The sequence below is a fragment of the Raphanus sativus genome, chromosome 6 (genome assembly GCF_000801105.2).
Source record: "Raphanus sativus cultivar WK10039 chromosome 6, ASM80110v3, whole genome shotgun sequence".
Lineage (NCBI taxonomy): Eukaryota > Viridiplantae > Streptophyta > Magnoliopsida > Brassicales > Brassicaceae > Raphanus > Raphanus sativus.
The window spans coordinates 36,265,339-36,290,613 of NC_079516.1; the positions used below are offsets into that span (position 1 = coordinate 36,265,339).

The window sequence follows — 25,275 nt, forward strand, 5'->3', positions numbered from 1 at the left end:
TTAGTCATGTTGGATTTAATCTGGGCTAAAACCAAAATTTTAAAGCCCATAATTCTTTTTTCAGTTTCATTATTCTGTCGACAAAAGCATTGGTGATGTGGAAAGATAAAGCTCTTTCATTGGTTGATTTATTAATCCTATGTGGACACTCTAACCTTTGAGATTATTCTCCTTTTAGTATAGTATAGATTATGTGATGGGACATAGGTAGAAAGATCGAAGTACGCATTTCAATTACTAAATTCCAAAAATGTTTTATTTTTTCTTTTTCCCTCAAATTTTTATATATTAAAAAAGGCCAGAGCCCATAATCTTACAAAAACTCAAGACCGAAAAACAAAAGCCCGAATCCAATCCGAAACACAATCAACTACAAAGAAAACTGGGCTTGAGGCCCAAGTCTAAACCCATGACTTGCGGAAACCCTAGTCCATCTACGCTCACCCTTCCTCTGCCTCCATCCGACGGAAACGGCGGACTCTGGACGGCGTCTTTCCGGAAGCGAGCACCTCAACAACCCTTTATCACCGGCGGTCCTCCATCGAAAGCATCAATCGGACATACCGATAGCTTATCAGGACCACCCACTCGAACCCTCGAGAATAACTCCCGTCATCAACACCTCAACTAACTTCTCTTGTCGGCGGTAACATCGTCGGAGAGTTCATCCGCTTCACAGATCTCATCCGATCTAACCATCGCTCACCCGTACCGACAAGACTAACGAACCAAAAACCCTTTCACCACTAATACCCAAAGCTTACCAGGGTTTCCAAAACCGACAGTGCAGATCTTTCGTAGCCTCTACTCTCCGGCAACAAAACGGCGACGGCAGAGCTCAAAAAGCCTCTCCTTCCCGAAGACTGAACCGGCGGCGGCGGAGCTAAGGAAGCTTCCGCCTCCCGGAGAAGAACCGGCATCGATGGAGTTGTGGAAACCTCCCCCTCCCGGAATCGAACCTTGAACCGACAAACCGCACATACACCACAGAGACTCCCCCACCACTGCGTCTTCACTCCAGCCACCACGCGGCCATATGGATTGAAGGCCGAAACCAGAACTCAGACAAGGCGGCAGTAGAGGATACGATGTAGAGGCGAACAGAAAATTTTCACACAGAACAGACACGGTTCCGGCGACGGTACGTTCGCTCACGCGCCGGCCGTGCGCCGGAACCGACAGATCTCCTTTTCTCTTCTCTCTCTTCTCTCTCTTCTCTCTCTCTGTGTCGACTGTGGTCCATTCCAAAAATGTTTTATATTTTCAACATTTTGGCATGAAATTGTTATTTATTTCCACGGACTAGCATTCACAATTTTTTTTTTTTTTGACAAAAGCATTCACAATCTTTGAGTTACATTGTTAAATAAATGATTATATGTAATAGAATATTGTATAGTTAAAATATCTTTTGATTTCTTTTTGTTACTATCCTCCTCTTTTACTTTCTTTTTCGTGCAATGTTGTTGCCGATTCTCTCGCAAAGTCTGCACTCCACAACTCTTATGCTACTATGTTCTGATTGAGTTTAGAAATATTAATCAGATGGTTTGACAAAAAAAAAAAAAAGACCTTTTTTACGTTTTGAAATCCATAGTGGAAAATGTGTGTTACATTACAACTCAACTTACCCTATTTTTATTAATCTTAGACATGGTTGACTAAAGAAACAACAAAGTTTACACCTTTTTGACTAATCACTATCCGAGCTCTGTTAATTTTCAAGAGAGTATGTATAATAAGAAAATTTAATCATGCATTCAAATAAACAAACTCTAGATTCTGTAATTACCGTAATTAAAAAGAAAAACTAGTACATGTTGTCAAAAAAAAAACAAGTACATTAATTGCGTAATAAAATTTAAAATACCTACGCTTTACTTGTGACTTGTTAAATAAAGCGGAGAGACCCACCAGTCCCATTTTCCGTGTAGAGAGAGCGAAGTGGAAGGTAGCTCACGTTTCGCTCCTTCTTCTCAGCCGCACGCACTTCTTCTTCTTCTTCATAGATTTGTCAATTCTCGAGGATCTGTGTCTTTTTATGAGCTTTGGGTTTTGAAGAAAGATGGATCTATCTTCCCAACGACAATCCCCAAATGGATCAAGAGGGTTTCGCCTTCAAGCTCCCTTGGTAATAATAAGCCATAATCCTCCTTCCTTCACTGGTTTCTGTTTCAGGAAATCAATGGACTTGTTCTGACATAGACATACCATGCTTTCAATTTCTTTCCTTTTTCAGAAACCCTAGCTTTAAATCACTAGTCTGACAAAAAAACATCCCCTGTTTTAGAAAGTTTGCTTCTTCTCTTTCATTTTTTGATTTCTGAAAATTTGGAATCTTTCAGGTAGATTCCGTATCTTGCTACTGCAGAGTAGATTCAGGTCTCAAGACCGTCGTAGAAGCAAGAAAGTTTGTTCCTGGTTCAAAGCTTTGTATCCAACCTGATATCAATCCCAACGCTCATCGTCGCAGCAGCAAGAACAACGCTAAGCGAGAGAGGACGAGAATCCAACCTCCGCTTCTCCCTGGCCTCCCTGACGATCTAGCCTTCGCTTGCCTCATCCGTGTCCCTCGTTCACAACACAGGAAACTCAGGCTCGTGTGTAAGCGATGGTACAGGCTCGCTTCCGGGAACTTTTTCTACTCCCAGAGGAAGCTACTCGGGATGTCTGAAGAATGGGTTTATGTTTTCAAAAGAGACCGTGATGGGAAGATCTCTTGGACGGCCTTTGATCCCGTCTCCCAGCAACCGCAGCTGCTTCCACCTGTTCCCAGAGAGTATTCAGAAGCTCTTGGGTTCGGTTGCGCTGTTCTAAGCGGTTGTCATCTTTACTTGTTCGGAGGTAAGGATCCGCTTAGAGGATCGATGAGGAGGGTCGTTTTCTATAATGCCAGGACGAATAAGTGGCGCAGGGCACCTGATATGCTCAGGAAGCGACACTTCTTTGGTTCTTGCGTCATAAACAACTGCTTATACGTAGCGGGTGGGGAATGCGAAGGTATACAGAGGACACTGCGCTCAGCTGAGGTTTATGATCCGAACAAGAACAGGTGGAGTTTCGTTGCGGATATGAGCACGGCGATGGTGCCTCTTATCGGTGTGGTTTATGACAAGAAGTGGTTTCTCAAGGGTCTTGGGTCTCACCAGCAGGTCATGAGTGAGGCTTATGACCCTGAGACTAACTCGTGGAGACCGGTCAGTGACGGGATGGTTACCGGTTGGAGAAACCCATGTACTTCACTGAATGGTTGTCTTTACGGATTGGATTGTAGGGACGGGTGCAAGGTCAGGGTGTTTGATGAATCCACGGACTCATGGAACAGGTTCATGGACAGTAAAGTGCACTTGGGGAACTCGAGGTCGCTTGAAGCTGCGGCTCTTGTTCCGCTGAACAATAAGCTTTGTATAATACGGAACAACATGAGCATGAGTCTTGTTGATGTAACGAATCCTGATAAGAACAACCCTCGAGTATGGGAAAACATAGCGGTAAAAGGAGTGTCCAAGAGCATACTCAGTAATATATGGTCGAGTATCGCAGGGAGAGCTGTGAAAAGCCATATTGTGCATTGCCAAGTGCTTCAAGCCTAGTGTTGAGAAGAAACTCAAACCACACTGAGATTCCAAGAAGAGAAGATTGCTCTTGTTTGCTTGCTCAGTGACTGTTTGAGATAGAGAGAATCTTCGCTACAGAGGCGAAGAAAGAACTCAACGTCTGGTCTTAACAGTCGTACAAGAGTCAAAGAGAGAGAAAGAACAGAGATGGCCATCTCTTCTGGTGTGGTATTGATAGGAAGGTGTGGTCTTTTCAATGGTTTTAGCAATTGTTATTGTCATTTTGTTTTCTGTGGTCTGTAAATCTCAAACTCTTTTTGTCTATAATTCGAATAAAATCGAAATATGAATAGTTCAAGAGCATTACTCAGTAATATATGGTCGAGTAAACGCATGATGATCACTCTGAAATGATTTTACCAAATCACTATTGACATTTTGTTTTCTTTGATTTTGTAAATATAAAGTCTTTCATATATAGTTCGAATCAAATGGCGATATATGATTCGAATTTTTGCTCATGAAACACACATATAAAGAAAGGAGGATTTTTGCACATTGAGGTTATTAAGCTTCAAGACTGAGTGTTTTGGAGCAAGAGGGAACATTGACGAACATAGACGCGGGCAAAGACTTGGATACGAATCCAACGGAGAAGACAATATCTCCAGAGCTCGGATCAGATTTCATCGCCGTGATCGATGCCCAGATGAAGAGTTCTTTAGCTTTGATTCCTTCCACGTCTTTCACGGATCCGACGCTGAGCTTCCCGGCGATCTTCTTGTCGTAGAAAACGGTCTGACCGGGGAAATCGACGTAGCAGGGAGTGTTCAAGTCTACGGTGAAGTCTCCGCCGTCGGAGAGAGTGTACGATTTGACGTTATCTGGAAGAAGACCTTTCGGGAACCCGTAGCGAGGGAGGAGATCGTGGACGTCGACGCCGGCGGCGAGAGATGGACGGTTGAGATCTAAAGCGGTGGAGAGAGATAGGAGAGAGAGGAAGAGGCAGGAGAATGTGATCGAACAAGCCATTGCTGTGTGTGATTGTGACTGCACTACTACCAAGAGTCCGTAATATATAGGAACAATACACACATTGAGGGTATTTTGGGAATAACGTAAGTTTGTAAACTTGACGCGCGTACAATACTGTATTAAGATTCTTCTTTATTTTTTTTTTCTTTTCTTTCAAACATAGGGATTTTTTTCAATTTTTAGAAAACAGTTTCATTTACAAAAAAAAATTGAAAATTTATAAAACGTTTTCTATTTTTTTAAAAATATTTTAAATTTATAAAACGTTTTATGTTTTAAAAAATTATAAACATTTATTATATAAATAATTTGGAAAATAATTATATTACAAAAACTTTTTTTGAAATTTAAATTTTATTTATACATAAAGAATCAGACATATCTATTATAAACAATTTTTAAATTTTATTTTTAAGTAATTAGTTGATTTCAATATTATATTTTAAATAAATTTTTTTTTAGTGTTTTACAAATTTCCGATAGATAGAATTCATCGGAATTTCGTCGGAAATATTGTCTATCGGAGTTTTGTCGGAATTCTGTCTGTCGGAATTTTGTCAAAATTTCGTTTTGTTTTCGATGAAATAAAACCGACGATTAAGTTGGTCGGAAATTCGTAGGAATTGGCTTATTTAGACTGATTCCTGACGAAATCCGTAGAAAACAAGATGTTTTCTTGTAGTGAAATATCCTACGTGAAAAGCGTGGTCCTTGTTTGTTTTCGTCTTACTTTTATGATCAGAAACTAGGGAAACGTTTCCTGTGCGAGAGAGAAGGGAAGGAGAGGTGTAAGTCTGCTCATACTCTGTGATCCTAAGGAAGTACACGCTGTCCCAAACGAAGCTGTTTCAAGTGTCTTCGAGACTGGATTAGCTACTAGTAACGGAGGAGAAGCTTCCGCGACGTCTCTGCAGGTGCAGGCAAGGCGGGTTAAGCCGGCGGATGTATTGTACGGTTGGAGGAAGCTCCGCCACAAAACGGTTAAGAACAGAACGAGAAGCTGGCGTATCTGTTCAAAATTAGCTGCCTTAATTAGTGTCGTTCTTCTCACGCCTAAATGTTTTTTTAATATATCACGAAATTCATCAATCACAATCATATGATTGTTTTTTTTTCTTTTTTTTTGTTAACTCGGGTGTCCGGATTCCCGTAAGAACCCGACTAGCGCCGACCACCGCCCCCACAATCTGAACCACTAAGGGTCCGGAGGGTTTTACGGCAGCGACGGCTTCCCGGAGGCCCGGAGAAACCATGTGAAAACTCCGGTGGCCAACGCGAATCGAACCTACGGAAAGCGTATTGGTTGTTACCTCAACTCGCCTCTAGGCCAACCTGTGTTGGTTGTCATATGATTGTTTTGATAAGAAGATTCCTGTTTTCTCAAATCGTAAGAATAATAATTTGACTTAAAGTGATGTATTATATTATTATACTAGGTGTTTAACCCGCACATGCGGGCATAAACATTTTATAGTTATTTGTTAATATATTTATCTAACTAATAAAAAATAGTAGTTTTTATTAATGTTTTCATTGGAAATTTTTAAGTATTATAACTTTCTGAAATTTATTTGTACATTATATTCATTGTTAATAAATCAATATTCAAAATCACTGATCAGTATTCTCTTTTTTTTAATTATACAAAATATTTTTTTACTTGATTAATATTTAGTTATGTGTTTTATGTTTTTTTTTAAATTTTTAACTTTCTTATTAAATATACTTTTCAGATAACAACACAATATATAAGAATTATCTTTTATTTTAAAATATATATTTTAGATTTTGGATAATTCTTATTATTATTAATTTTAATCACTTATCTAATCAAATATATTTTAAATTCGTTTTTATTTTTGACTAATTTATATAATTTATTCATTAAGGGTAGTATCGATATTAACCACTCTAACTTTTAACGTGGGAGCTCCGTTGCGAAAAATCACTTCGCAAATAATAGTATAGATTGTCATATGATTGTTTTGATAAGAAGATTCATGTTTTCTCAAATCGTAAAAACAATAATTTGACTTAAAGTGATGTATTATATTATTATACTAGGTGTTTAGTCCGCACATGCGGGCATAAACATTTTATAGTTATTTGTTAATATATTTATATAACTAATAAAAAATTGTAGTTTTTATTAATGTTTTCATTGGAAATTTTAAGTATTATAACTTTCTGAAATTTATTTGTACATTATATTCATTGTTAATAAATCAATATTCAAAATCACTGATCAGTATTCTCTTTTTTTTAATTATACAAAATATTTTTTTACTTGATTAATATTTAGTTATGTGTTTTATGTTTTTTTTTTTAAATTTTTAACTTTCTTATTAAATATACTTTTCAGATAACAACACAATATATAAGAATTATCTTTTATTTTAAAATATATATTTTAGATTTTGGATAATTCTTATTATTATTAATTTTAATCACTTATCTAATCAAATATACTTTAAATTCGTTTTTATTTTTGACTAATTTATATAATTTATTCATTAAGGGTAGTATCGATATTAACCACTCTAACTTTTAACGTGGGAGCTCCGTTGCGAAAAATCACTTCGCAAATAATAGTATAGATTGTCATATGATTGTTTTGATAAGAAGATTCATGTTTTCTCAAATCGTAAGAACAATAATTTGACTTAAAGTGATGTATTATATTATTATACTAGGTGTTTAGTCCGCACATGCGGGCATAAACATTTTATAGTTATTTATTAATATATTTATATAACTAATAAAAATTGTAGTTTTTATTAATGTTTTCATTGGAAATTTTTAAGTATTATAACTTTCTGAAATTTATTTGTACATTATATTTATTGTTAATAAATCAATATTCAAAATCACTAATCAGTATTCTCTTTTTTTAATTATACAAAATATTTTTTTACTTGATTAATATTTAGTTATGTGTTTTCTGTTTTTTTTTAATTTTTAACTTTCTTATTAAATATACTTTTCAGATAACAACACAATATATAAGAATTATATTTTATTTTAAAATATATATTTTAGATTTTGGATAATTCTTATTATTATTAATTTTAATCACTTATCTAATCAAATATATTTTAAATTCGTTTTTATTTTTGACTAATTTATATAATTTATTCATTAAGGGTAGTATTGATATTAACCACTCTAACTTTTAACGTGGGAGCTCCGTTGCGAAAAATCACTTCGCAAATAATAGTATAGATAGATTAATGTATAATTGTATAAAACAAGTTCACGAACGTTCTTAACATAATAAGTTTACAGTCACACTTTATCGTTCTAATCGATTATATATTTTTGTACAAGTTGGAATTTTAAAAAAGAACACCTTGATTTTATGACCTTACTAGTCTCGATCTCCAAAGATTTTACCCATCTGGACAAAACCTGGATTACTCATCTTCAACGACTCCATGTCTTCTTGTTTTTCACCATCTTCTTCAACTTGGTCTTTAGTGGTTAATCTTGAGTATTCGATATTTTCACCGTAAACTCCATCAAGAATCAAGTATAGCGACATGACAAATATTGTGATTCCAATAAAAAACCAGCTAAACTCGATGTTGACCAGCGACTTGGCTCTGTGTAAAGCTAAGTCGCTTGAACATCTAACCACTTGGTGCCCTTCTTCTTTATGAAGAAAACACCCCTTGGGGATCAACCTAGGTGTCCAAAGCATGTAGCCCGTCACTATAAACCACACTCCTTGGAAAGCTATGCTTGATGATCTCACAAAACTTACCAAGAAACTTTTAGGCAAGGCGATACCCATTAGAGTTGTAAGGAGAGAAACGAAGATGACAAGCTGGAGGAGCTTATGGTATTGTCCCTCGATTCCCATGTGGTCAGCAGAGTGATGATGGAAGAGGAAGAGTTGTTGAGCAAAGGCAGAGGCTGCCGCGAGTATGGTCAGTCCCTTAGTGACAGCTTTAGGCCTTGCTCGATCAAGGACTAGTGCGAAAACAGCGTAGACTAAGAAGGACATAGAGATAGAGGAATGTTCAAAGTTGTGTAGGTGGTTTGAAGGTATGGTGCCATCATAGTCAAAGGGTTGATGTTTCTTGGGCCCAATAAAGAGCTCCATGGCTATGGAGGCTGATGAAGAGAGCATGATTAAGTAGAGCTCTAGGTGCCTGAACTTCGAAGTTGGGAACCATGGTGATGAAGTAAAGGTGTTTGGGTGTAGGCAAAATAGTTTTATGTTGTTGTATAAGTGCCAAAGACCAAGTGCAAAGAAGGCAAAACCTGGCGCGACATGCCCCACAAGTGTTCCCATACGTTATGCTCTAGGTCTTAATCTTTAGTTTCGTGTTTATGGAGAGAAGGAAATAGGTGTTAAGGATTTGATGATTATTAACAAGAATTTGATTAGTGCTTTATGGGTTTAATAAGAGTGGATGTTGAATTTGAAAAGGGGTCTAGAGAATTCGTTTTGGAGAAGTTTACAAGTAATTGACTTCGATGAAGTAATCGGTGACGAATTGGCTTTGGGATCAAGATGTTTGTGTTTGGCTTCGAGTCTTTTGACCAAATAATGGAATGTTGACTTTATTTCTTTTTGGTTAGCTTAAAATCCCACTTCTAAGCCCATCAGTTCATGTTTAGCCCTGGAAATGTTGGACTGAACTTTGTTACAGGATAACCTTTTTCGGCTCAACTACAAGTTATGCAAGAGTCTAATTAGGCTGGAGCCCAGAGAGCAGCATTCCATAAACATCTAATCAATTAAATCTGCAAGCCCATTTTTTACTAAGAATGGTTTGCGGGTAAAACGATTCCACCCCACCGCCGCAGGTTGAATTATTTCTAAAATCAAAATTTCAACATGCATGACTCCTTTTTTTTTTCTGAAAAAACATGCATGACTCCAGTAACGAGAAATATTAAACGTCCATTAAATTGGCGGGTGACCCCCGCAGATGATACTAATAATGGATATAATTATATATTTTGTACAATTTTATTAAAATAATATAACATAATTTTCAATAGTTATTTTATAAATTTATTATTATTTTATTATTTAATTGAGAAAAATGATCTTCTAAAAAATATTTAATTTTGAGAATTGACTAGTATCCGCCATTTAAATTGAGCTGATCCGCATCCGTCTTGTATTAAAAAAAACATTCAACCAACATCTAAATTCACAGTTCAAATATAAAAAATGGGTCGGCTGAATTTACATTCGCCCCACTGTGGATCAACAGGGAGGAACCTGTAGATAAAGGTTAAATTCCCAACTTTAGAGATGAAGATAAAGCAATAAAACGTTAAACGAGAAAGATGGAAAAACAATATATGATGTACTCCGAAGAGTTCTCATTAGGCCTAGACGTTCGGGTACCCATTCGGGTACGAATCAGTTTTTTCGGTATCGGGTTGTTCGGGTTTCGAAATTACACCCCATTCGGATATTATAAAATTTCGGGTTGGGTTTGAGTCGGGTCTTCCCGGGTCTGGTTGGTTTCGGTTCTCATGCGTAGGAACCTGAAAAATAACCAAAGTATCTAAAATGGGTTCGGTTATTTGTACCCAAAGTAACCAAAGTATCCGATTCGATTCAAATTTTTGTATCTAAATTACTCAAAAGTAACCAAAAGTAACCAAAAATATCTATTCTATACAGTTTTTTGGATAAACTTGTATCTAAACTATCATATTTTATCCAAAAATACTCAAAAGTACCAAAAATAACTACAATAGTTAACTTATAATATTAATTTAAAATACTAAAATAATTATAAATATAATTATAACATATATATTTATACATATATTCACATTTCGGATATCTTCGGGTACTCATTCGATTTTCGGTTCGGGTCGGATTCGGGATCGGTTCTTTGGATATAGCAATTTAGAACCCATTTGGATATTTATCCCGGATCTGATCGGATTTGGAACTTTGATTTTCGGATCGGTTTCGGATCGATACTTTGGGTCCGATATTGTGCCCATACCTAGTTCTCACAGTCGTTGATCAAAGTGATGACTCCTGGCCGAATCTCAAATTCTGAGAGTTGGAAACATTTAAAAAAAAAAGATAATAATAAAAAAATCGTAATTTATGGAATTTTAGAAAAATTCCAATTTTTTTTAAGGGTCACAGCCAAAGCCATATATTTGATAGTCCAAGAGAGGATAAAACTTAAAACTGCTCTAACAGTAACTGCCAGAACTCTATCACCAAGGCCAAAGTTGAAAATGAAGTTATATAGTTCTTCTGACTTTTAGTATCTAACGTTTTAAGGAAAAAAAATATTCTAAATTCCAATAGCTTAAAATGTACAAAACTCATCAAGAACCTCCAAAGCAGATGGCCTGAAATCTACCAAGAATCTGAACTATTAAAATGTAAAAGAACATATTAGTCCATTGTAAATTTTACTAAATTGACGCTTCGAAAATATGGAAATATTATTTTTAAAAACTTTAATTCTTGTAATGTTTAATCATTTCTAGATAATATATAGTTATAACTATAAAGTTTCAGATATGTTGACAGTTTTACTTTTTGTATAAATGTATCATTTTGTTAGATATTTTAACTCCATTCACATTTAAATTATTTTTTATTTAGTAATTCTCAATAAATATTATAAAAAAAAAATTAAATTTTGAAAAATTAAAACTGAATTAATATTTATTTATAATTTTCACAATAATTATACATTGAATAAGTTGTTTTTAAACAAGAATTAAAAAAGTATAGAATCTTGTTATATAAATAGAAAATATCAAAAATTAAATATATCATCTAAATAATAAAATAATGTCATATATGATAGTCCTCTATTTAAATGGTATAATGTATAAACAATTACCCATTTATTCTCAGTAAAATAATATGAATAGCTGAAATAGTGACCACTTTTAGTAAATTATATGGAAGAACAAAATTACTTTCAAATAATGTTTTTAGACGGATCTACTAAGTTTTGATTTTTAAGTGGAATTTGTGTTTTATTTTTTTCTTGATAACTTAAATATTATTTATACATATGAATATGGTGATGATAATATCTGAAATTATATTAAATTTTTATTAGGAGTCTTTCAAAATTATAAATTTGAATACCCATGCTTTTTTACTACAATATTTTAAATTTTGTCAAACCTCAAACGGCTAACTTTCATTAATGTCAAGAGTAACTTTAGCGCTTTGGTTAGTCTTGGCTTGAATTCAGTGTAGCCAAACCCATCTCTGAAAGCGTCCATAAATTCAAGTATAGTTGGAAGAACTAGACTTTGGAGGTAATAATATATTGTTGTCGTCAAAAGAATATGTTTGTTAACTAAAGGGCTAGTTGTTCAGAAAAGGGTTTTTAGGTTATGTTCCTTTTAGATGCCAAAACGTTAAAATGTGTATTTGCGGTTTTGGTTTTGGTGGAATTGTGTGTTCACAATATTGGTAAAAAACTATAACTTTTTTGTATTCGGATATGATTTTTTGTTTGAATAAGGTATAAATACGTAATTTGTTATTTTGGATAGATTTATCTCCATCGAAGTTAAGCAATTAAATTCATCTAGATGAGTCATTTTTGTAAATTTATTTTGGAGAAAATTTTAAAATATATCTAGATAAATCATTTAGATGATATCCATTTTAATACTAAAAATATAATTTTATTTTTATCTAAATATTTTATTTGGATGAACAAATGAACAGATCCTATGTACAAAATGCTTCGAAACTTATTGTACTTTTTTTATTTCTTTTGTTTAACGTTTCGGTGGGCAAGAAACAAATACATGGCATAATACACTTGACATAGAATAAGATAAACTATATTAAATAAATGATCAAATTCGTATAAAATGGTTTACTAATTATATCCAGTGCCAGTGAAGCAGTGCGATTGCTCCGAGTCCTTGATACCAGAGGTCCATTTTTTACAAAAAAAAGTTATTAAAAATATAAATAAATATACATGTTTTTCGGAAACTTTTTTATTTTATATGTTTTATATCTACATTTAGAGCATTTTAAATAAATAATTTTAAAATCATGCTAAAATTGAATTTAAACATTAAAAAGGCTAAAAGTATTTGTTTGCCCGAGTCTTTATAAACAATGAGACGGTGCTGATTATACCAGATTATATATAATTAAACTGCCCTATTTTAACAGCATAACTAGATTCTGATCCGCTCTTTAAAGGGCGGATATATTTTTGTTTTAATTTAATTCTCATATTTGTGTATTTTTGTGATTATATTTGTATTTTTCTTTTTAGTTATATTTGTGTAAATTTTAATCAAAATATATTTTATTAAATAATAACAATTAAAAAACGGATCCGGTATACGCTCGGTTAGGGCTGGATTACCAGTCAAACCCGCCAACTCGCGGGTTTCAATTTTGTTTTGGTAAAAAAATATGACCCGCACAATCCGCAAACAAATAATTTGTACCGGCATCTGTCCCATTTAATTTTGCGGTTATCCGCGGGTTATAAATTTTTAAATAATTATTTAATTTAATTACTATAAAAATATATTAATCATAAAAAATATATTTTTAAATTTAAATTGTTTTTTTAATTACCATATTTTTTAAAAAGTGTTTACTTCACTTTTTATTTTTATTTATTAAATAATTTTCGGGTCGGCTGGTATCCACAATCCAAAATCTACTAAGTCGCACCCACCCCAAATGAAATACTCATAACCCGCATCCACAATCGATTTCAAATAGTTGAACCAAATTTATGATCTGCCCATAAAAGGATGGGTATATTTTTGTTTTATATTTTTTAGGAAATATTTTTTATAAAATCCAGGTTGTAACCAATTATATCTCTGAATATTTTTTTTCTAGGATATATTTGATTTATCTGTCACATCTCTCAACCTATAAATATAGCTGCAAAAAATATACAAAATTCGAAATTGAGATTGGTATGATAAGAAGTTCGATATAGATAGGCCTTTAAAATAGGAATTTAAGTTCCATGATAATGAGTTCGATACAAAAAAATATGACATTCCTAGAAAATAGGAATTTATCATTATGGAACTTCTTTGTTGTTGTTGCAGTTATATCTCGGCATATAAACATGTATATATAGATTGTTACAGTTATATTTATAGGTTTCATGTATTTTTTAAATTAGACTCAACTATTATCAATTAGTCATATTGCTAAATTAATAGAATAGATTACACATAATAATTTTTCATACAATTAAAAAATGGGTTTTGTAAATTTTGACGCAATAAAAATAAAAAGATCCAATTTAGTTGTGAAAAACCCAGTTGTATTTTATTTTTAAAATCGTGACTTATGGCCCAATCTTTAAACAAAAACCTAGAAAACAAAATCTAAGTTTGAGCGACTCTGTGTCCCAAAACAAAATCATGTAAGTCCTTTAAGACAACTTAGAAGTTGCGTGATAGTAATGGTTTGAGGAGTATCCATAAAAATCAAGTAATCGTTCAGTTTTAGGAATTTTTCAGGTAAGGCATAGTTTGTTTCTCGTAATTTGGGTTTATGGCCTATTAATAAGAAAAATAGAGGATGTTTGACCAAAAAAAATCGAGGATGTTGAACTCGAAATTCACTAATGGTCTAAGGATATTCATGATAATCCAGTGGTTGTTCGGTTTTAGTAATTTGACAGTTAAGTTTGAGTTGGTTTTAAGTTACAAAAAAAAAGTTTGAGTTGGTTTCTCACAATCTGGGTTACTGGTAATCATGAATAGTTTGAAGAGTATTCATGATAATCAAGTAGTTGTTCAGTTCTAGGAATTTTCAGATAAGGTAGAATTTGTTTTTCAAAATCTGGGTTTTGTTCTGTTAGTCAGGAAGATAGAGGTTGTTGAACTTGAAATTCATGAATTGTCCGATGAGGATTCTGGGTTTTTGTTCTGTTAAATCAATGAATCAATATTTGTTGTGATGAAAAAGAGAGGTAACTGTTGTTGTTAGATAAATAGAGAATGTGGTTATTTTGATTTATTTAGATGCAGTTATAAAATATTTATTTTATTTTTAATTAGGTAATGTGGGTTATAAAAAAGTGGACACAACTTTTATTAATAGGGCAAACTTCAGAATTAATAGAATAGATATCAGTTAATGCATTAGTAAGCGGTATGTTTTAAATATTTTTGTCGGTTAGTGCAATACTAAGCAGTGTATATAATAATAAGTCACATTAATGGAAGTATTTAGTAAGGGTCCGTAAATTTTAGTCACAACATGTTTAATACTCCCTCCGTTTCAAAATATATGATGTTTTAGAGAGTTTTTGATGTTTCAAAATAGTTGATGTTTTGATATTTTTATATTATTTTTAGTTTATAGAAAACTATGTGACCAATAATGTTTAGTATTTATTTTAAAAGATTGGCTGAATTAGTTTTGATTTATATTTTTAATGTTACTTTTTAGGAAAGAGCGTATACCTTAATTATTGTGCATACAACCAAAACATCAAATATATTGAAACAGAGGGAGTAGGTGCAAAAAGAAAACATGTCATGGTAGTTTCAAATAGGATTCTATTTTAATAGAGTAGATAAAATAAACAAAATAATCATAATTGGCTTAACTGCTTCCTAGAACACACCTACTCAACTATTTATCTGTAGTGTGAAATGTTTGTATTTTTCTGACATAACTAACGATATTTTAGTATTATACACCTCATAGGTCAATGTTTCTACACCAATCTTTAAAAGTAGGAGTGTCCAATCGATATCAGTTTAATTTCGATTCAGTTTTTAAGATTTTTTCGGTATTTCGGTTTATAAAAAATAGTTATCATATTAATACCATATTTACTTTAGTTTGGTTCGGTTTATATATCGTCGATTTCGGTTTGGTTTTATACCAAAAACCATAATTATTTTTATCTTTTATAATATATGAACTTTACTCTATATGATTAGATTTCAGCTTTAATATAAGATTCAGATAGTTTGGTATCTAAATAGACTAACTTTTATGTTTGTTTTATTATTTAAATAATTAATAAAAATATTAAGCTAATAATATTGATAGTTTTTATAGTATATAAATAAGAAAAATTGGTTTATATATAATATTATTAAATAATTAAATATTAGCACACATATTTGTCAACAAAAAGTTAAAAGATATGTTTTGTTTAATTTGATAAAAATGAAAAATAATTTCTAACTTAAAATAAAATATCGAATTACTAAAATCATTATTTTAATTATAAAGATCATATCAATAAAACAAATTATGTATATTATTAACTATATTATATAATCTACATATAATTATATTACTATATTTAAATTGATCAGTTTATTCAGTTTGGTCGGATTATATACCAAACCTTATCCATATACTGGGATTTTTTAAAACTGTTTTTCTCTCTAAAGCTATTTTTATAAAACAATCATACTTCTATTCTATTAAAAGTGAAGTATAAATAAGAAATAACCTTCACTTCATCTTTATTCACGTTTGTATGCCATTGGTGTTTCTGTGTCAATTTTTTTCAATATATTGACTTTTCGCTAATTGAACAAATCCGAAAGCCCATTCGAAATTCGAAAACCCATTGAACAATTTCTAAATATATTAACCGAAGGTTTCGCACATATATTTCCCATTATCATAATCTTAATATCCACATGAAATTGACTTGAACGAACTTCTATATAACATTAGATATATAACAAATATATTGTATAGTTTGGCAATGATTAACATTACTAAACCGGATTTTATTTATTACATAATATGATCCTGAATAATAACCTATCGGTTAGTTTAAACCATTGCCAAATTCTCATTCGATTATAAACCATTTGAAATAATAATAATCGGATCAAAATCGTTGCACCTAGCATTAAAAATCTATATCAAATAAAAAAGGATAATATAAATTCAAATTTGTTAACTAATCAACTAACTACTCCTAAAATATATAAGTATCTTAATTACTTAACATAATAATGCCCTACATTAAAGGTATCACATTTATAATAGATATCAATATACTTGCTAAATATGGATTTTAAGGATCAATATTTAAATCACATCTATCTATTTTATTAAAACTGAATTACAAATTAGGTTTGTTTGTAAACATAGATATCAGATTTTTTTTAAAAGTTGGTTTGAAAATATGGATAGTAGTTTAAAAAAAAGTTTGTTTTTTTTTTCTTTTTTTTTTGTCATCGACTTTACAGACTCAAGAGGACTCCGTAAACCAAACTGGTAACTCTGCGTCCATATGCACGACAAAGGTCGGTTGCTGCCTAGCACTTTTTGCGAGACTGTCGGCCTTCTGATTCTTCGTGCGAGAGACGTAAATAATATCTGAGCTGTGAAAACTCCCTTTCAAAGTCTCGATATCTGATAGATAAGTTGCAAAAGCAGGCCATTCTTCTGGTTCCGAAACCATCTTCACCAATTGAGAACAATCCGTCGCAAATGTAACCCTGTATTGTCTAAGATTCTTCATACACTCCATAGCCCAAAGTAAGGCTTCAATCTCTGAGTGTAGTGGAGATAAAGAAGCCCTCACATTCCTTGCGCCCATAAGTCCATCAAAACCCTCAAGGGTGCTATACCACCCTTGCCCTGAGAAACTCTCTTTGTCCTTCCAGGATCCATCAATAAAACACCACCGTCCTGGGATTGATGGTAGTTCCAAGAGTTGTTGACCTGTTACCGGTGTAGGGGTTATTTGGGCCTCCTTCCACAGCTTCGATTCCGTTTCCGCTAACCTTAGTGTGTCCATAGGATCGATATCCAAATTGCTAAAAACCTTGTTATTCCGTCCTTTCCAGATATACCATAATATCCATGCAAACTGATCATCCTCTAATTTCGGAATAACCCTCCAGAATAAGTAATCCATATTTGTGAAAATAGACTCAGTGGGAAAAATGGTGTGATTCGATGGAATCTGGGATAGTGCCCAAACCTGACGCGCTGGAGGACATTCAAAAAATACATGATTAATTGATTCCTTCGAAGCACCACATCGATCACAATATAGATCCCCGGATAATCCTCGTGAGTGCAAATTCTTCCTTACTGAAATACATCCTGACACTATTTGCCATAAAAAATGTTTTATCTTTGGTGGACAGCGAATTTTCCAGCAATGTGCTTTTATAAAATCAACTGTCGGCCCAATTAATGATGAAGATTTGGCCGTATCCGGATATACCCTCTCAACCTGATACCCAGATTTAACTGAGTATTTTCCATTCTGAGTAAAATGCCATCCGTTCCTGTCAACACTACAAAACCTACTCAATGGTATGCTTTCAATAATGCTGACATCATTGGGATCCACCAAAGCCCTGATTGCCTGTGAATTCTAGATACGTAAATCTGGATCAATAAGTTGATCTACTGTGAGATCGGGGTGACTGTGAACATGATTTTTATTTGCTGGTCTCGGGCGAGTGGTTGGGAGCCAGGGGTCATTCCATACTGAGATGGATGACCCTGTTCCCACCCGTTTAATTAGTCCTTTGCTAACCAGAGATCTAGCTGATGTAATACTCCGCCAGCCATATGACGGTGAGTATGAACGTATCGGTTCCAGGGGTGAAGCATTCCTGAAATACCTTCCTTTAAAAACTCGTGAGAATAGAGTATTTGGTTTCTCTATCAGCCTCCATAATTGCTTTCCAAGCATGGCTGTATTAAAATCCATTATATCCTTGAACCCCAGTCCTCCTTCCTTTTTACTGATGCATACCTTATCCCAAGATTGCCAGTGCATACCTCTGGTGCTTCCTCCTGGACTCCACCAGAATTGAGCAACCACACTTGTTAATTTCCTTGTGGTCGCCTTTGGAAGCCGGTAACAGGACATTACATGATTAGGCAATGCCGTAGCCACCGATTTAATGATCATTTCCTTACCCCCTTTGGTAAAAAAATTAAAAGTCCAGCCATTAATCCTGTTGTTATACCGTTCTTGGAGGAAACTAAATACCTGAATTTTAGACCCTCCAAGATTCTCTGGCAAACCCAAGTATGTCCCCATTCCTCCCAAGTTTTGAATACCCAAGATGTCTCTCAATTCTTGCCTGGTAGACTCCCCAATCTTGTGGCCAAATTGAAGCGATGATTTGTCGAAGTTGATTAGTTGACCAGAAGTAGCCTCATATTCCTTTAAAATCCGTAGGATAGTCTGGCCCTCATCTACTCGTGCTCTGCAGAAGAAGAGGCTATCGTCTGCAAAGAGCAGATGTGAGATCGATGGACAGGCCCGCGCCACCTTCATACCAGTTAATTGTTTGTTTCTCTCTGCCTTTTTGATATTCGCGATCAGTGCTTCCGTACACATAATGAATAGATAAGGGGATAAAAGGTCCCCTTGCCGTAATCCTCTCTGGGGTAATATCAGACCCCTTGGCTGTCCATTAAGTAACACTTGATATTGTACCGACGATACACATTCCAACATGAGTTTTATCCAATGGGAATCAAAGCCCATCTTATGGAGAAGAGCCCGAATAAAATTCCATTCAATCCTATCATACGCTTTACTCATGTCAGTTTTTATTGCCATATATTTGCCCTGGCATGCCTTGTTCGTTCTCAGCCCATGAAACATTTCCTGAGCTATTAAGATATTATCCGAGATTAGTCTACCTGCCACAAATGCCGATTGGGTCTCGGAGATAAGAGCAGGCAGACAGCCTTTTAACCGTTGACATAATACCTTGGATATAATCTTATACCCAACATTGCATAAACTTATTGGTCGTAATTCTGTCATCTTAGTGGGCCTTTCTGTTTTCGGGATCATACATATATTAGTAATATTCAATCGTGGATCCATTTCCCCAGATATCAAAAAATCATTTACCAAGGTAACCAAATCCTGTTTGATTATATTCCAAGAATGCTGAAAAAAAAGAGCAGTCATCCCATCAGGTCCAGGAGCCTTCTCATGGTGCATCATAAACAAAGCCTGTCGCACCTCTTCTTCTGTTGCTAATCGCAGCAGCCGCTGGTTTATCTGTGGAGTAATTCCAGTATTTATTTCTTCCAAGAAGCTATCAAACTCTGTGGGTACAGTGGATGTGAATAGATTCGAAAAATAATCCACAGCCACTTTTTCAATACCCTTGTCCTCCGTAACCCAATTTCCATTATTTTCATGTAGTCCTACAATCCTATTACGGACCCTTCGTTGTTTTGTTAAGCCATGATAAAACTTCGTATTAAGATCCCCAGATGTGTACCACATATTACGACTCTTCTGATACCAATATTCCTCTTCATCCTTATATGCGGCTTGTAACTTCCGTGATACTTCCAAGATATCCTCTTGCGTCTTAGAGTTGTCAGTCTGAACCTCTTCCAGTGCCTTTTGGAGTTCATTTATTTTATCCTTTCCAAACGGTGGGTTATGTTTTCGCCATTTTGCGATTTCATGTCTGCAGTTACTAATCTTCCCCACTAAATCACCTGTGCCATTGCTTAAATTTGAATACCAACCCATTTCAATCGAATTCATAAATCCCTCTTGTCCTAACCATCTCTTGTCAAACCTGAATTGCCCTCGTTTTTTTGGTACCTTATTCTCTAGATAAGCTACAACTGGCTGGTGATCTGATCCTACCATCCCTAGATACTCCGTGTAAGAACAAGGAAAGAGAGTATGCCACTCTTCATTGGCTAGTGCACGATCCAGCCGACATCGCACCATAAAAGCCCCTTTTCCTTTTCCCCGTCGCCCTTGCCATGACATTTTATTCCCCCTTGCCGGAAATTCCAGTAAACCACTATTCCTAATCATATTATTAAAAGGTACAAACGAATCCGGGTGTCTCAACGCACCCCCTTCCTTCTCATGATTTCCAGTGATCTCATTCAAATCCCCAATCATAAACCAAGGATCTGACCTAGATAACCCATACCTAGTTAGCCTTTCCCAAACTTGTTCCCTTAACTTTTGTACCGGATCACCATATACAAAAGTAAGAAAAACTTTTTTCCCCAGCGTCACCGCTTCCACATCAATTACTCTATTACTAGAGTATAACACCTTAACTTGATGGTCATTATTATAGAAAAGTGCTAGACCACCACTTGTTCCTGTAGGATCCACTGTCACCAAGTTATCAAATCCAAAATGATTTTGAAATCCTTGCACAAACTCATAGTCCTTTTTTGTTTCAGAAAGAAATAAAAAGTCCGGTTTATGTTTCTGCCATATCTCTCGCAAATAACTGATAGTCCACTTACTTCCGACCCCTCTGCAATTCCAACTGAGAACTCTCATTAAAAAAATTCTCGGAGTAGCTCAACAGAGCTTGAAAAGGCAGGTGTAAAGAGACCGTGAAAGCTCCAGCAAGACATTTCATATTGTCTCTCTCTAATACCTTTATCATTATCCAATATTTCCGTACAATCCAATAATTTTAAGGTAAAAAATTCCAATCCTTGTAAATTAATGTAATAAAATAAAAACACCCAATTGCCTAAATATCTTGATCCATCAACTGCCCAAACTCAATCCCAGCCAAAAGCCCGTACGTATGAATTCCGTATATGTTCTTATCATCACATTTCGCCATGCGAGGTGTAGCCAGCTAAGCTGTGACCAAATTTTTCCAAAAAAAACAAATAAACAAACTCTCTCTTGTATATACCATTTCAAACAAACTCTTGAACCTGTGTGTCCCAGTGTCATCTCGAGGGTCCGTTCCCATCGTGAAGAAAAGTGTTTGTGCACTAAACACTCTTTGCAATGTTTTTGGTTTGAAGAGACCAAAAACATCCTGATGTTTGTCCTTATAATCACAAGTCCCCTATTAATTTTCTGTACTGCCATACAAACCACCAGATACGAAACACATGCATACCAATCTTGACCATCAGACCAAAACCAAAAACATAAAACACCATTATTATTCCAAACTTCAGTGAGAAAATATTCATCAACTGAGAGCCAGTGATAAACTATCACCCATATAACAAGAGAAACACTAAAATGAAACAAAACATAAACGCTCACTGAGCTTATTGAAAAACTGAAAAAAACAGAACCAGCAAGCCCTCCTTGCACACTTCTTTTGCAAATTTCGTATAACATAACCTACTTCTTGCTCTGATCAGGTTTCGGGATTGAAGCTTCCTTACTCTCCTCTTGTTTAACATTGTCCCCATGACGAGCAGGGACCTTGGATATCCCACGCTTTCTTGGTGATGCCAACGCTGATGCCAGCCTCATTTTGCTACTCCCCGCTGTACTTATCATCCCCTTAAAGACCTTCTTACGAGTACCCTGCTTCTTCCCTGCTTCCTTTACCGCCGGTTCTGCATCCACTGCAGTGATCTCCTGCTCCTTATCCACTTCTGTTAAATCATTTCCTGGAGAAAAAGCCCTCATCTCTGACTCAACCATATCCATATTGAAATCCTCTAGTTCTCCTTCCGCCATCTCTTTGCTATCTTCTGGTGCATCCAAGTCAATTCCCTTTTCCATCAAGGTAGCTCTTATCTCATCCCACTCCATAATCTCATTCTCCGAGAGGCCTGCTTGCTTCTCCTCCAAGTTTTGCACCAATTGAGTGCCCTCCAGCACGGTTACAAGATCAGACACTACCTCTGAACCCTCGGCCTGAGTCTTAAGTAGCTCCGCTTGAAACTCCTTGGACGCCTCCCCCGTTCCTTGCTCCTCCGTAATCACTATCTCTCCCTCCTCACGAGAGTTCTGACCATCCCCACCATTCACCCGAGTCTCCTCTGTCCTCTGTATCTCACCCGATGAAGTCCCTTTGTACCCACTCTGGTGCGTCGCTCCCTTCGATTTTGACCTGTAGCGAGAGGTTTCAGCTTCTCCTCTAGCATACCCCCGGTTACCATAACCTCTCTTGTTGCTTTGCTCACCTTTTTGCATCCATTTAGTCTCCGCTCCCCCACCTACTTTCCCCTTTCCCTTGCCATAGTAGTCTCTACCATCTCTCTCCTTACCCTGGTGATTGCCATTGCCATGGATAAGCACGCCCTTATAACTTCTCGCCCTATCATCATGTTTGCCAACATCCTGCCAGCCACCATTACTTGCCTCACCAGTATTCACTTGAGCCTTGGCCTTGTTCTTCTCGTCTAAGGGACACTTCTCGTCCGTGTGACAAAGACTTGCGCATAGTGTACAAAACCCAAACAGCTTCTCATACCTCAAAGCCACCGTGACCTCCTCTTCCTCGTAGAACTGACCTCCCTTAAAGTTGATTGTTGTCTCAAAGCACAGCTCTTTGAAACCATCAACGATCACTAGAACTCTTTTTTGATCAAGATCAACCTCCACCAATCTTCCAAGAGCATCACCAATGCTTCGAAGTGTGGGCTCTGTCCTGAACTGCGATGGGATACCAGAAAACATAACCCAGAACGGAATCTCCGAAGGATACGTCTGTGATGTCTTTGCCTGCCAACGCCCAATCGCCAGCATCCAATAATCGAAATGAAAGGGTTGCAGATTGAGAATCGTCTCAATATCCTCTTCCCTCTCAAAGTCGAACTGAAACTTCCCAAAACCAAGATCCGTACCCAAGACCCTGTCTTCCACCTTCCATATCTTTGGAAGGTTTCCCAATAGTGCCTTCATATCCTGCGCCTCAGGATTCATACACCTCCCAATTAAAGTTTTGGAAAATGTCTTGATCAGTGCAGAGTTGTCAAAGTGAGGCACGGAGATCTTCAAACATTTACGCATTCCCTCTCCAGTCTTTGTGACTTCCGAACAACCCAGTAACTGACCCTGTGTCATAGTGACCAATGCAACCAGAACAAATTTAGCCTTTGTGATTTTGAATGAAAACCAAAACCGAGTATTGATAATGGTGTAAGAGAGAGAGGCACTCAAGCCAGCTTTATAGTAAAGAGAGATAGTCCCTCCATTATCAAAAGCGAAACCGTAGTAAATTCTACAATCCTTTAAAATCTTCAAACTAATCAACCAAATCAATCTCCACAATCCATTTCCTAAATCAACATCCAACCAAATCCCCAGTTTCCTTATTCCCATAATGGTATCACAAGTGATACCACTTCTGCTATTCGTCAATCGAGAGAGGAACAGGGAAGAAGAGATAGACTCAATCATACCTTCTTCTTTCTGCGCTCGGGCTTTAATGAGAGCCGAGATCACGTTTGACAGATCTTGTTTCCAAAATTCCCGTAACCCATCAGAACATCCGCTTGTCCCCAAATCGATCTCTTTGAGATATGAAGAATATCTCCATATCCCGAAACAGAAGTCTTCACCTTGATTATCATCAGGACCTGTAGATCTCCCCTCTGTAATCCCTGGATCCCAGTCGTCCTGAACCATCGTGACCATCGAGTTTATGAAAACCTAATCGCATTCGCCTTCTCAATCGCCGCTCTACTGTAGGTGTTGATTGGAGTTTTCCTCCCCTTTGGGGAAATTTTATAAAAATAAAAGCTGTCTTAAAAAGTTTGTTTGAAAACATAAATAACAGTTTAAAAAATTGTTTGGAAACATGAATAACAATATTTCTCAAAAAAAAACATAAATAACAATATAAAAAAATAATATAATGTTGTTTGAAAACATTGATATCAATATATTAAGAAAAAAAAAGTAATAGAATTATATTATTAAAAAAAATAGAAATCCATTATATTATGGTAAACTATCAATTTAGACAAATTTTAAAATATACGAAGATGAGTTAATCTAATTACCTAAAAACATATTTTGTCTAAAATAATCATAAACATTAAACTTTATATACATATTTTAAATCAAAATAATAATTTAAAGTTGATTTATATCAAAAATTGATTCAAAAATATACATATATTTAAAAACTTATTTTTACTAAAATATTTTCCAATAACCATTAAAAATTGTTTTCAATATATATTAGAAAAATACAATACAAAGTCTCAAAATGTATAAAATAATATATTACATATAAATTTAAATAACATATGTGAGAATACCTAAACTTCACATATAAATTGATTTGGTTTAAATATTTGGATAGAGAATCAATAATTATTTTAATATTTTTGGTGTTTTGAGTTTACTTTAACTGTTTTACATATTTATTTTTGACTATTTTTTTATATTTTCAAGTATTTAAACCAACTTAAAAGTACTATATATATTCTAGATGTTTTTCTATACATTAAATCTTAAAATAATTAATGTATATAAATATATAAATCTATTTCAGATACATATGGGTATCCGAAATATTTTGTTTCGGATTCGGTTTCAGTTTTCAATACCAAAATTTTGAATAATTTGGATATTTAATCAATTTTGGATTGGGTTTGGTACTACTTCTTGCATCCGGATCGGTTCGGTTTTTTGAATTCGTATTTTTTCCGAACTTTAATATTAACCTGAAAAACAAAGAGCAATTTATTTTAATATTAACATCAAATCAAAATAATAATTTAAAGTTTATTTATATCAAAAATTGATTCAAAATATACATATATTCAAAATTTTATTTTTACTAAAATATTTTCAAATAACCATTATTAATAAATGTTTTCAATATATATAAGAAAAATACAATACAAACTCAAATTTCATATACCAACTTAAATTATGATTTATATATTTCACATTAAATTTTAAAATATAATATATGTGATTATTTATATGATAATACATATAAAATATTATTATTATATGTTTTCTTTATT

General features: G+C 34.5%; 3 protein-coding genes across 3 annotated transcripts; 1 reads left to right on the forward strand and 2 right to left on the reverse strand.

Moving 5' to 3' along the window:
• The first annotated feature begins 1,924 nt into the window (after positions 1-1,924).
• On the forward strand, positions 1,925-3,931 carry LOC108813315 (F-box/kelch-repeat protein At1g55270). Its single transcript, XM_018585842.2, has 2 exons — positions 1,925-2,131; positions 2,346-3,931. Exons 1-2 carry the CDS (start codon positions 2,066-2,068, stop codon positions 3,591-3,593), a joined length of 1,314 nt encoding a protein of 437 aa, XP_018441344.1. The 5' UTR covers positions 1,925-2,065; the 3' UTR covers positions 3,594-3,931.
• A 23-nt stretch (positions 3,932-3,954) lies between these two features.
• Positions 3,955-4,615, reverse strand: LOC108813316 (uncharacterized). The gene has a single exon (XM_018585844.2). The coding sequence runs from the start codon at positions 4,587-4,589 to the stop codon at positions 4,125-4,127; it is 465 nt and encodes a 154-aa protein (XP_018441346.1). The 5' UTR covers positions 4,590-4,615; the 3' UTR covers positions 3,955-4,124.
• Positions 4,616-7,861: 3,246 nt separating this feature from the next.
• On the reverse strand, positions 7,862-9,036 carry LOC108810437 (uncharacterized). The gene has a single exon (XM_018582547.2). It carries the CDS (start codon positions 8,887-8,889, stop codon positions 7,960-7,962), a length of 930 nt encoding a protein of 309 aa, XP_018438049.1. The 5' UTR covers positions 8,890-9,036; the 3' UTR covers positions 7,862-7,959.
• Positions 9,037-25,275: the final 16,239 nt, after the last annotated feature.

What these genes read in the sequence shown, in the direction of transcription:
- LOC108813315 (XM_018585842.2), top strand. Translation starts at nt 2,066, where the DNA reads ATGGATCTATCTTCCCAACGACAATCCCCAAATGGATCAAGAGGGTTT. An exon ending in TTCGCCTTCAAGCTCCCTTG is followed by an intron (nt 2,132 to 2,345) that starts GTAATAATAAGC and finishes GGAATCTTTCAG; the next exon opens with GTAGATTCCGTATCTTGCTA.
- LOC108813316 (XM_018585844.2), bottom strand. Translation starts at nt 4,589, where the DNA reads ATGGCTTGTTCGATCACATTCTCCTGCCTCTTCCTCTCTCTCCTATCT.
- LOC108810437 (XM_018582547.2), bottom strand. Translation starts at nt 8,889, where the DNA reads ATGGGAACACTTGTGGGGCATGTCGCGCCAGGTTTTGCCTTCTTTGCA.